The sequence below is a fragment of the Piliocolobus tephrosceles genome, chromosome 2, assembly GCF_002776525.5.
Source record: "Piliocolobus tephrosceles isolate RC106 chromosome 2, ASM277652v3, whole genome shotgun sequence".
In the NCBI taxonomy this organism is placed as follows: Eukaryota; Metazoa; Chordata; class Mammalia; order Primates; family Cercopithecidae; genus Piliocolobus; species Piliocolobus tephrosceles.
The window spans coordinates 164,886,571-164,899,951 of NC_045435.1; the positions used below are offsets into that span (position 1 = coordinate 164,886,571).

General features: G+C 34.8%; 1 protein-coding gene across 4 annotated transcripts in view; it reads right to left on the minus strand.

The window, feature by feature from the left end:
* Positions 1-13,381, minus strand: part of ATR (ATR serine/threonine kinase) — a 125,186-nt gene that overhangs the window by 11,557 nt on the left and 100,248 nt on the right. For all 4 annotated transcript variants that reach the window (XM_023215343.2, XM_023215341.2, XM_023215339.2 and 1 more), the window contains 6 exons: positions 9,437-9,534; positions 8,687-8,919; positions 6,976-7,110; positions 5,367-5,576; positions 4,131-4,274; positions 1,027-1,177 (listed from right to left, as the gene is read on the minus strand). In XM_023215343.2, coding sequence (XP_023071111.2) covers positions 1,027-1,177; positions 4,131-4,274; positions 5,367-5,576; positions 6,976-7,110; positions 8,687-8,919; positions 9,437-9,534 — 971 coding nt within the window. The remainder of the gene's footprint in view (positions 1-1,026; positions 1,178-4,130; positions 4,275-5,366; positions 5,577-6,975; positions 7,111-8,686; positions 8,920-9,436; positions 9,535-13,381) is intronic.

Below are 13,381 nucleotides of genomic sequence, written 5' to 3' on the forward strand. Positions count from 1 at the left end.
ACCAAACTTCTGACTTTATTCAAATTTCACCAGCTGTTCCACTAACACACTTTGTTTGGGGGTCAGGATCCAATCCAGGATTACACATTATATTTAGTTGTCATCAAATGTCAACTCCTTAATGTCATCAAATCTGGGAAATCTCTTTCTTTGTCTTTCATTACTTTGACATTTGTAAGGAGTTTGGACCAGTTATATTTTTGTTTCTCTACTGTAAAGTTACTATACTTTTCCCTTTATAATTGATAAGTATCTGATAGGGAGATACTTCAAGATTCTTCAAATAACCTGTTTCTCATCTTTGCCTATTAATTTTAGCATTCATTAATATCACTGCCTACAATAAGTATTACTATAGTGTTTGCTAATTGGTGATTTCCTATTTCCATCATCCTTTCTACATTTATTCATTGAAATTCTATTAGAATATAAGGAAGAAATTCCTTATTTCCTATTTATTTATTTCACTTCCCTATTTATTTACTCAAATATTTATTTATATCGGTATGGACTCATGTTTATTTGTTTATTCCATGAGTTATAATAGTTTACAATCATTATTTATTTTGTTGCTCAAATTATCCCAGGTTTGGACAGTTGGAGCCTCTTATTCCAATCTAAAACATAAGACTTCATTCTAGCCTTCTCTCTTTCCTTTCTCCAACAATGAGAAAACTGGCTCTCATTATATACAACGTATTTACTTATTTGCTAAAGACTAGTACTGTATATACATAAAGTAGTTTCAGAATTGTTAACCAATATCTGTGAAAAACAAATATTCATATATAGTTTTGTAAGCTACCTCAAATCCTATTGGGATGAAGACAGGGAAGGAATCAAAATGGAAGGAAGGGAGGGAGGGAGGGAAACACTTAAGTGTTTCCGTATATAAAATCTAGAAATTTCACTATGGCTTATATCAAAAAACATAGGCTAACATATATTAATACCAATATACCCATATTATATGACTTAGTAGCTATTATACCCACACTGTATACTTATAAGAATTAATTTTAGTACCCTTTTCCTTATATAGTTTGGTCAGAATAGGTCTCAAACCAGCAGTGTTGTTCACCCATTCAATAATCCCACATTCATCATTCAGTGGAATAACTGCATATGTTCGAATATGAAGTTCTCTTCTACGAGACTCTGCATCTTTTCTTAAGCACTGTTAAAAAATACACATAAATTTAAAAACAAGATAGAACTCAAAATTTCTAAACATTATATCAAATATATCTAAAGATTGTTCATTTCATAACAAAAGAATGTCAATGAAGGCTTACTATGTGGTACACATGAATAATTCTGAATGGTAGGGAAGGAAACTACTGGGACAGTATCTCTATTTACAAATTATTAAAAACGTCCTGGGTAGGTCCTTCTTTTTAATTATTCACTATTAATGTGACAAGAATATTGTGTTTAAAATATTTAAGTTGTATATTTAACAATGACAAAATACTGCTGTTTTATTTTCTATTGCTTTAGAGGTATTACTGAAACATTAAGTCTTTAGGCACAGAGACTGCTATTTAATTTTAATTATTTCTTTTTTTTTTTTTTTTTTGAGAGGGAGTCTTGCTCTGTCACCCAGGGTGGCGCCATCTCGGCTCACTGCAGGCTCCGCCTCCCGGGTTCTCGCCATTCTCCTGCCTCAGCCTCCCAAGTAGCTGGGACTACAGGCGCCTGCCACCACGCCCAGCTAATTTTTTGTATTTTTAGTAGAGACGGGGTTTCACCGTGTTAGCCAGGATGGTCTCGATCTCCTGACGTCATGATCCGCCCACCTCAGCCTCCCAAAGTGCTGGGATTACAGGCGTGAGCCACCACGCCCGGCCAATTTTAATTATTTCTAAAATACATAAACAATAGAGCATAAGTTCTATGACATCCTCAAAATGTATTGCTTCTCTTGTGGTTTATCACAACCTTATTTCAAAAGCTATCCCTGAGCAGAAGAAAGGCTTACATATTTCATCTGATTGATCCTGATATATCAGGTAAAAATAAACAGTATTACGTTTAATTCTAGACCTGTATGAAGTAAGCACACATCTATAATTATAACCTGCTCAATTCAAAAGCACAATCCCTGACCAAAAATACATTTTACACTTTAGGAAATAGGTTCCATAACTACCAGGAAAACAATATGGCCATAGAATCTCATATAAAGATCACTGTGTGGCCTCCAAAACTAACATAGATTTTTACAATCAGGCTATTTTATCTTACCATGTTCATGAGGGAAAATGTAACAAAATAATTAAAGTAACAAAGCTGATTAATGTAAATTTGTAAACTAAAGCCAGGCCACTTGATACTCAAGTAAATCTGATACTCAGAAAAACACTCAGGGAGCTTTGGAGAGAACATACTAATGGTTCAGTAGTTAGTGAATTAAGATACCATTTTAACAAACAATACTTTTTTGTTGTTGTTGAGACAGAATCTCACTCTGTCACCCAGGCTGGGGTGCAGTGGCAGGATCTGGGCTCATTGCAACCTCCGCCTCCCAGGCTCAACCAATTCTCATGCCTCAGCCTCCCAAGTAGCTGGGAATACAGGCGTACACTGTCGTGCCTGGCTAATTTTTGTATTTTTAGTAGAAAAAGGTTTTCGCCATGTTGGCCAGGATGGTCTCGAACTACTGGCCTCAAGTGATTTGCCCTTTTCAGCCTCCCAAAATGCTGGGATTACAAGCATGAGCCACCACACCCAGCCCAAATAATATGTTAAAATAAAAAATAATCCTCCTTTTCATATTGCTTTTGAAATAGGTTTTTAATGTGGTATTAATTTTTAAATTACTTTTGGTTAAACCAAGCAGACGATAATTGTTCTTTTTTTAAAAACTCATCTAGTGCTACATCTTTTCTATGCTAAAGATCTATGACTTTAAAATGTGGGAAGGCAATGAGAAGAAAGGAGAAAAAGCTTTTAGAAAAATAATGAAGTTTCATCTTTCCACAGTATGGATCAATTTTTACCAATAGAAAAAACATACGCTATGCATTTACAAATACCTGGTTACAGAATAATTCAAAATACATAAAACCATACATTTATAATAATCCTTTAATAAGATTCCTCATATCATCTTTGAGATAGAAATCAAATACCAATAGAACTGAAAAAATGCTAATGATTACCTTTTATTTATCTATTTATTTATTTTTAAGAGTCAGGGTCTTGGCTCTGTCATCTGGGCTAGAGTGCAGTGGCATGATCATAGCTCACTGTAGCCTCGAACTCCTGGGCTCAAACGATACTCCTGCTTCAGCCTCCTGAGTAGCTAGGAATACAGACACATGCCTGGCTAATTTTTTTTTTTATTTTTTGTAGAGACGGGGTTTCACTATATAGGCCAGGCTGGTCTCAAACTCTTGGCCTCAAGTGGTCCTCTTTCCTGGGCCTCCGAAAGTGTTAGGATTACAAGTCTGAGCCACTGCACCCAGCCTATTTATCTTTTGATAAATATATTAACAGGCAAAAGGTAGAAGCTTCCAAATGTCCATCATTGGATAAATAGATAAATAAAATGTAGGGATGGAAAACATTAGACTATTATTCGGCTTTTAGAGGGAGAAAATTCTGACACTTGCTAAAATGAATGAACTTTGAATAATGCCAAGTGATTTAAGCCAGTCATAAAAGGAGAAATACTGCACTTATATGAAGTACCTCAAATGGTTAAGTTCATGGAGACAAAGTAAATGGTGGCTGCTGAAGGCTGAGGGGAAGGGAAATGGGAAGTTATTGTTTAATAGATACAGAGTTCCAATCTGGGAAGATGAAAAAAGTTTTGGAGAGGTATGGTGGTGATGATTGTGTAACAATGTGAATGTACTTAACGCCACTCAATAATATACTTCAAAAACTGTTAAATGTTAAGTTTTATGCATGTACATTTTATCTCAATAAAAAAATTAAGTGAAAATGAAAAAGTATATTTCATTCCTGCTTTTTAAGAGTGATCCGTTTGTATACTAAAATGCCTATATCAGATTGATAGTAATTATAGCAACTCTGAAATAAAAGCATTCTGGTTTTATAATAGTCAAATTTTTTTAAAATAAAAAATAAATAAATAAAATAAAAGCAAACTATTTCCAAACCTTATTAATCAAGGAATTGAATTCCATTAGTCTACAATCCTTTCTTAGGTCATCTTTTGGCTTACACATCATGATGTAGAACTTTCCATCTGACCCTTTTAAAGAAATCTTCTTTGGTTTCTGAAGAGAAGCAAGAATTTCCACCTAAAAGATAATGAGTTATATATGAATTAGGGCCAAAAATTTCTGTGTAAATGTCTATATATTATAAACCTTGAGTTACGTAAAAAAAAAAAAAAAAAAAAAAAAAAAAAAATTTACAAGCTATATTATGTAGTGAATTTGTATTTTAAATTTTTTTATTTTAATTATCTATGACCTATGAAAACAATGACTGTCTATGAACAGAAACATTTTCACCCATTAAAAATAGCTACGACATAAAAAGATTACTTCATCGCCAATACAAGTACTTACATATTCAAATCCAGACAGCCCCCTTCAAAGCAGTCAAAATGTTGAAAAGATTTTTGAAACATCTTTTCAGGATCTTTCTGCAAAGCCTGAGATTCTGTTTTTCAATGCTTTATCAATTAAAAGTAATTTGATTTCTGAAAAAACAAACTCCTCCAAAATTAAGTGTATCTAATGGAGTGAGTAAATAAGGTGAATAATACTGCTTAAATTAAAAACAAAGCATAGACTGGGTACAGTGGCTCACGTTTGTTATACTAACATGGAAGGCTGAGCAGGAGGATGGCTTGAGCCTAGGAGTTCGAGACTAGCCTGGGCAATATGATGAAACCCCGTATCTTCAAAAAACTTTAAAAATTAGCGGGGCATGGTGACATGCACCTGTAGTCCCCAGCTACTCAAAAGGCTGAGGTGAGCAAATTGCTTAAGCCTGAGAGGCAGAGGTTGCAGTGAGCTAAGATCACACCACTGTACTCCAGCCCAGGCAACAGAATGAGACCCTGTTTCCAAAAAAAAAAAAAAAAAAAAAAAGTAGAAGAAAAATCAAACTGTGAAAAAGTAAAAATTATAGTCATACTAAAACTATAGGAGTATTTGAAAAATCAAAACATTAGGGTGAATGTGAATCATGAATCAGAATTTTTTTTAATCACTGAATTTTTTTGCCATCAGTACAAATGAGTTTAATTTTACTCTTCTGTATTTCCAATTTTTTTTCTTCACAAATAAGATTCATGTAGATTCTGTGAAATATACTTTTTATCTTAATTTGAAGTTAACAACTAAATTTTAAAATCATAGTCATATAAAACTGAAGTTTACCATATCATCAAACCCTGCAATATATGCCCAATGTCCAGGAAATGGCTCATGGCTAGCATGGTTAGCATGGGTACCCAGAATTGATGGAAGTGTAGGTATCATGACTGATTGCAGAGGAATGAGGATTTCACTAAATGTTGCTTCTTCTACCAGTTTTTTAAGCATTTTAAAATGAGTGCTCATGCTTAATGTGGAACTACTTCCATCAACCTGAAAAAATAAATGGTGCATTTTAGTTTGTGTTTACCTTAAATTCAACTAGAACAAAAATTTCACTTTTACAATATTGTAATTACAAAGGCTCTTAGCAGTCTGTGGTTTCCTAATCAACCCATTTTAGCCTCTGCCATTTACCTCATTAATAATAGTACCTACATCATAGGATTGTTTAATGATTAAAGGAGACAGTAGAGGCCTAAAATCTATTATCAGATATTAGAAAATCCAAAGAGCTCTGTAAATCAAACTCTCACTGAAGAAACAGTTATGTGTTTGATTATGGGATACTCCAACAGGTTACCCTCAGTGGAAATATCAAATATTAAATATGCACTATATTACCTTAAACTCTCTCCTGAATTTCTAGGTGTAGCTTGCCACAATGGTTTCAGATAAAGAACTGGAAATCTGTACATGTAAAGCACTTACAACAGTATTAGTGTTTTAATAAATGTTGGCCACCATACACTGTTTTTGATAATGTCAAGTGCATCAGAGGTCAAATGGGATTAATGGAGATAATAAATGCAGATTACACTTTTGAGATGTTTATTGATAAAGGAAAGGTGAGAAATAGTCTGTATCTTTTCATCTATAAACAATGATGGACTCTGAATATTTGTCAGGTGAAGTCTAGCTATGTACCTTATTAAAGAGCTTCTCTCTCCTTCCTTATAACCACCCCCACCTCCCACTTTTATCTTTCCTATACATCCTTGAGGGTTTTTCTCTAATACCTTAGGTAGAATTATGGGGTTACTCTGGTAACCATATTCCTACTTTAGTCACAAATCTACTGAAAAAAGTACTTATTACTCTAGATAACCATCTGCTTAGTTCCCTATAAGACTATAAGCACCTCAGGCAGAGAACAGATTTTATTCATCTTGTTTCCCTTAGCATAGTGCTTGTCCCCTTACCGGCACTGAAATGTATACTAAAAGAATGAGAAGTAAAACCCCAACCGTCTTCCATATCATAAGTGTAGTTTAATAATGTATATGAATTTTGAAAGTTTAAAGATATGATATAATCATAGAGACTGCTATAAGTAACTTCGAATATTTTACATACTTATATTTTTATGGCTTATTTCATATTCTCTACTAAAAATTTCTGAGAAACATGGATATCTACCCTCAGAAAATTCTTAATTTACATTAAGAACTTTTATAAATATTAGAAGGTATTTTGAAGTAAGATATATTAGAAATATAAAAACTGCTTTAAGATAAATCATACATAATTAAAATACGTAATACATTTTTATATATGTGTACACCTATATGTTAGAATTTTAATTAATCAAATGAAAAAATCAGCTCAAATTATATAAATATATATATAATTACCCCACATCAGTTTATAAGCACTAAGATTATAATAGTACCGGTTTATTGCACAATTCTAGAAGCTTATCTGTTAGGCGAGTTGCATCTCCAACAAACTTCTCTAAGGATTTTTTCATATGAATGGCTTTATTTAGGATTTCCTTGCATCTGTTCACACGCATGGGATAAGAAGACTGTCATAAAAAAGAGTTAAATACTATTTTATATAAGATTCTTGAAAGATAAATTTTTTGATTGACAAAAAACTTAAAAAGTATTCATGATGAAAGTTTACATGATACAAATTTCCTGAAAATTTATTTGGTAATGTTATCAAGAGCCATACAAATATTGCCACCCTATAACTTTGTGAATTATAAAGTTATAGGGATCTGCCCTGAAGAAATAATTAGAAATGAGAATAAACATAGACATAGCTAGATGTGTTACAACAGCAAGAAAAATAGAAATAACCTTCATGATTAACTAAACAGTTAAATAAGTTATTGAAGGCTATTTTTTAGAATTTTATATATTAAAATATCTTTAAATCATATTTAATAACATGGAAACAATAAAGTGAAAAATGTGAAATGTATGGCAACATAATTAAATTTAGTGTTAAAATATGCTAGAAAATATACAAATAAAATTACATGAAAACATTAATGAGGCCGGGCGCGGTGGCTCAAGCCTGTAATCCCAGCACTTTGGGAGGCCGAGGCGGGCAGATCACGAGGTCAGGAGATCGAGACCATCCTGGCTAACACGGTGAAACCCCGTCTCTACTAAAAAAAATTCAAAAAACTAGCCGGGCGAGGTGGCAGGCGCCTGTAGTCCCAGCTACTCTGGAGGCTGAAGCAGGAGAATGGCGTAAACCCGGGAGGCGGAGCTTGCAGTGAGCTGAGATCTGGTCACTGCACTCCAGCCTGGGCGGCAGAGCGAGACTCCGTCTCAAAAACAAACAAACAAACAAACAAAAAAAACCTTAATGAATGGCCCAAGGTGTGAATTTTAATTTTTGTTTTATGTCTCTGTATTGCCTAAATTCTCTAAACATTTACTTATTGCATATATCGACCAACATATGAATTCCCTTCAATGATGCAATAACGGTTTTTTAGTATTAAAAATTCAGGTGCTGGCAGGGCACGATAGCTCATGCCTGTAATTTCAGCACTTTAGGAGGCCAAAGCAGAAGGATCACTTGAGCCCAAGAGTTTAAGCCCAGCCTGAGCAACACAGCAAGATCCCATCTCTACAAAAAGAATTTAAAAATTAGCTGTACATGGTGACACATCCCTATCGTCATAGCTACTGGGAAGCTGAGGCAAGAGAGTCACTTGAACCCAGGACTTTGAGGCTGCACTGAGCTATGATCCCACCATTCCTCTCAGCCTGGGCAACAGAGAAAGATCCTGTTTCTTAAGGAAAATAAAAATAAAAATTCAGGTACTTTGGATTAAAATATTTGTGAAAACATAGGTAACCATTTTGCATCAAGCATTAACCATTTACTAGACTTCATAAAGAAAACACATGCTGAATTATTTGATCTTAAACATGCTAGTTACTTCATTTCATATGGTAAATATATCCAAATATCAAGATATAATGCTATAATTTCTCTCTTTAAAACAATTTAAAATTACTAATCTAATATAGGAGAGAAGCCCTGGAACTTGTATCTACATATTAGTATCACATAATCAGTTTCAAATAAAATGATAAAAGACCCTTTTCATATAAAAAGGTAAAAGACCCTTTTACCTTTGACACAGCTGTCATCATCCACATTGCCTGTTGAGGATAGGCTAGAAATACTTTGGCTATTATTTCCATCAAGACAACAAAAACTTCATCATGAGAATGACAAATTCGAGAGATCAATTGTGAAAAAGCAGTCAAAAATTGATATGGAGCTAAATAGTTTGTATGCTCTGTGATAACCTTGTTTATTTTACCCAAATCATTCCTCATTTGTACACGATCGGAACGGCCAGCTGTGGGAAAAAATAAGTTTAAAAAACAGTAAAGGAAAGAGAAAAATCAGTATATCAGTTCATTTCACAGAACAAAAATTTTGTTTTAAAAATAGCTTTAAAGTATGTTATTCCCATGCCCAAGGCTAGATCACTTGTCAATCTGTGAAACAACAGTTGTCTCTGTCCAACTAGAAAAAAATATTTACAGCCATTCAAAAACCCAAGGGACATTAATTTTCACTATCCATTTTAATTTGTAGGGTAAATTATTTGGCTAAAACTAACACATTTTAATATGTGTTAGGTTCATCAAGAAATAATCAGATTTTTATTTGTGGCCCTGAATTAAAACTACTTTAAATGTCTATGATTTGTTTTTCCTTTTTAACATTTAGTATCTTACTCATACTTATGTAACATCTTAATTATCAAAGTCATTCCAAGCTTTTAGGAAATTAGACTGCCCAGCCAAATCTGACTTTATACCAAAGTTATAATTCCTAGTCCTTTAAAATTTTTACATGAAGAGTTATACCTTTTTCCCATTCATATGCCTTTGTACCATAATCGAGCCATAGAGTTAACATTCGTGGCATTGACTGATATATGAACTGATTTCCATATTGTAGAGATCTGCAATTATATAGACAAGAAACACTATTAGCATAACTGTCTTTTTTATATTATATGAATTAAAAATTAAAGATTTAAACTACCACATACCCTTTTCACAAAAATTATGGTATCAATATTTCTTCCTAGAAGTTATTTTTGACTCCTGTCTCCTTTTTAGCTCACTTAGCTCTATATTGCTTGTACCAAAAACATGTACATACTGTATGCTTCCACTTCCATTTCCATTTCTGGGAAGTTATAATAATTTGGTCACCCTAACTAAATCCATATTTCTGCCCTTCAATAAATTCCAGACTAACATTCCTGAAATTCTGGTTTTATCATGCTCTCCCCTTACTCAAAAACAGGAATCAATACCTACATATTAAAACTATATAAATGATTCTGCCTGGGATTCAAATATTCAGAATCTTTTATCTCCATAATTTTCCAATCTTAGCATCTTGCCACTCACCAGTATGCATCTTCCATCAAGTCTGGTTTCCACACCATCCTACAAACTAACCACTCAACCCTGTTCCTCGTGAAATTTGTGAAAAGTTAAAGTTCTCTCCTTCTTGAATTGTTTAGAGGCCTGGATATCAGTTTATTTTCAAAATAAATTTTATTGTGGTTAAATATACATAAAATTTACCATCATAACCATTTTTAAGTGTACAGTTCAGTGGTATATTAATATGGTTGTACATTCACATTGTTGTGCCATCATCACCACCATTCCCCCTCCAGAACTTTTTTCATCTTCCCAAATTGGAACCCCATACCTATTAAACAGTAACTTCCCATCTCCTTCCCTACCCAGTCTCTGGCAACCACCATTGTGCTTTCTGTCTTCATGAATTTGACCATTTGATGTACCTCATGTAAGTGGAAACATACAGTATTTGTCCTTTTCGTGACTGGCTTATTTCACTTAGCATAATGTCCTCAAGGTTCATCCATGTTGTAGCATATGTCAGAATTTCTTTCCTTTTTAAAGCAGAATAATATTCCATTGTGTCTACACTACATTTTGCTGATCAATTAATCTCCCAATGAATTCTTGCACTGCTTTCATTTTTTAGCTATTGTGAATAATGTTGCTATGAAGATGAGTGTACAGATATCTTTTTGAGACCCATAGAGACAGTTTAATGATACAGAATTGCATTTGCCATTCTACAACTATAGAAGAAGTGGGGACTTTCTTTTCCTCTTCTTATTTTGTCAAGATTAATTTACTCAGAAATTAGGAGAGCTAGCAGGTTTTTTTTTTTTTTTTTTTTTTTTGAGACACAGTCTCGCTCTCTTGCCCAGACTGGAGTGTAGAGGCACGATCTTGGCTCATTGCAACCTCTGCCTCCCAGGTTCAGGCCATTCTCCTGCCTCAGCCTCCCAAGTAGCTGGGACTACAGGCGCCTGCCACCACGCCCAGCTAATTTTTTTATTTTTAGTAGAGACGGGATTTCACCATATTGGCCAGGCTGGTCTTGAACTCCTGACCTTGTGATCCGCCTGCCTCAGCCTCCCAAAGTGGTGGGATTACAGGTGTGAGCCACCATCGCACCTGGCCGCGGGTTTTTTTTAAAGGTGCACAACATGATGTTTCTGTTTTTAACCATTTATTTATTTATTTAAATTGACAAATAAAAATTGTGTATATTTATTGTGCACATGTTTTGAAGTATACATTGTGGAAGAGCTAAACCAAGCTAATTCGCACATGCTAATTATTTCACATACTTATTTTGTTGTGGAATAAAATCTATTCTCTCAGCAATTTTCAATATAAAACGTTTGTTAACTATAGTGACCATGTTGTAGAGTAGATCTCTTTAACTTATTCCTACTCTTTAACTGAAGTTTTACGTTCTTTGACCAACATCTCCCCAACTCCTCACTACCCCAACCCCTGGTAATCACCATTCTACTCTCTAGTTCTATGAGTTTAACATTTTTAGATTCTGCATATAAGTAAGATAATTCAGTATTAATCTTTCTGTGCTGGGCTTATTTCACTTAGAATAATCTCCAGGGTCATCCATGTTCTCACAAATAACAGGATTCCTTCTTTTTTAAGGCTGAATAGTATTCTATTGTGTCTGTGTGTGTGTGTGTGTGTGTGTGTGTGTGTGTAAGTATACATCTATATGCCACATTTTCTTTATTCATTCCCATGTTGATGGACACTTAGTTTGATTCCACAGCTTGGCTGTTGTGAAGATGCTGCAACGAACATGGGAGTGCAGATATCTCTTCAACATATAGATTTAACTTCCTTTAGATATATACCCCATAGTGGGATTGCTAGAGCATATGATATTTCTATTTTTATTTTTTAAGGAATCTCCATATTGTTTTCCATAATGGCTCTACTAATTTACCTTCCCACCAACGGTGTATAAGGGTTCCCTTTCCCCGTATCCTCTCCAATGCTTGTTATCTTTTGTCTTTTATATGATAGCCATTCAAACAAGTGTGAGGTAATATCTCATTGTGGTTTTAATTTGAATTTATCTGACGATTAATGATGTTGAACTTTTTTAATATACCTCTGTTGGTCACTTTTATGTCTTCTTTTAAACAATGTCTGCTCAGACTCTTTGCCCATTTTTTTAATTGGGTAATTTGTTTTCTTTCTTCTATTTTTATTTTTATTTTTTGAGACAGGATCTGGCTCTGTTGCCTGGGCTGGAGTGCAGTGGTATGATCCTGGCTCACTGCAACCTCCACCTCCTAGGCGCAAGTGATCCCCGTTTCAGCCTTCTGAGCAGCTGGGACTACAGGTGCATGCCACCACACCTGAATAATTTTTGTATTCTTTTGTAGAGATGGGGGTTTCACCATGTTGCCCAGGCTGGTCTTGAACTCCTGGGCTCAAGTGATCCATCTGCCTCAGCCTCCCAAAGTGCCGGGATTACATGCATGAGCCACCGTGCCTGGCCAGGTGATTTGCTTTCTTACTATTAAGTTGTTTGAGTTCCTTACCTATTTTGGCTATTAACCCCCTATCAGATGTGTGGTTTGCAAATACATTCTCCCATTCTATAGTTGTCTTTTCACTCTGTTGACTGTTTCCTTGGCTATGCAGAAGTCTTTTGGTTTGTATAATACCATTTGTCTATGTTTGCTTTGTTGGCTGTGCTTTTTGGCTCATACCCAAAAAAATTATTGCCCAAACCAATGCCATGAACCTTTTCCTCTATGTTTTCTTCTAGTAGTTTTACAGCTTCAGGTCTTACATTTAAGTTTTTAAGCCATTTTGAGTTGATTTTTGTATATGGTGTAAGGTAAGAGTGTAATTCCATTCTGTTGCATGTGGACATCCAGTTGTCCCAACACCATTTATTGAAGAGACTATCCTTTCCCCATTCATTGTGGGTTCTTGGCATCTTTGTTAAAGATCAATTGACTGTAAATGCATGGATTCATTTCTGGGCTCTCTATTCTGTTCCATTGGTCTATGTAGACATTTTAATACTAATATTATACTGTTTTGATTATTATAGCTTTGTGATATATTTTGAAGTCAGGTAATGTGATGCCTTCAGCTTTGCAGCTTTGTTCTTTTTTTTTTTTTTTTTTAGAGATGTAGTCTCACTCTGTCCCCCAGGCTGGAGTGCAATGGCACAATCTTGGCTCACTGTAACCTCCGCCTCCCGGGTTCTAGAGAAATTCTTCTGCCTCAGCCTCCTGAGTAGCTAGGATTACAGGTGCATGCCACCATGCCCAGCTAATTTTCTGTATTTTAGTAGAGACGGGGTTTCACTGTGTCACCAGCCCAGGCTGGTCTTGAACTCCTGAGCTCAGGCTGGTCTTGAACTCCTGAGCTTGAACTCCACCTCGGCCTCCCAAAGTGCTACGA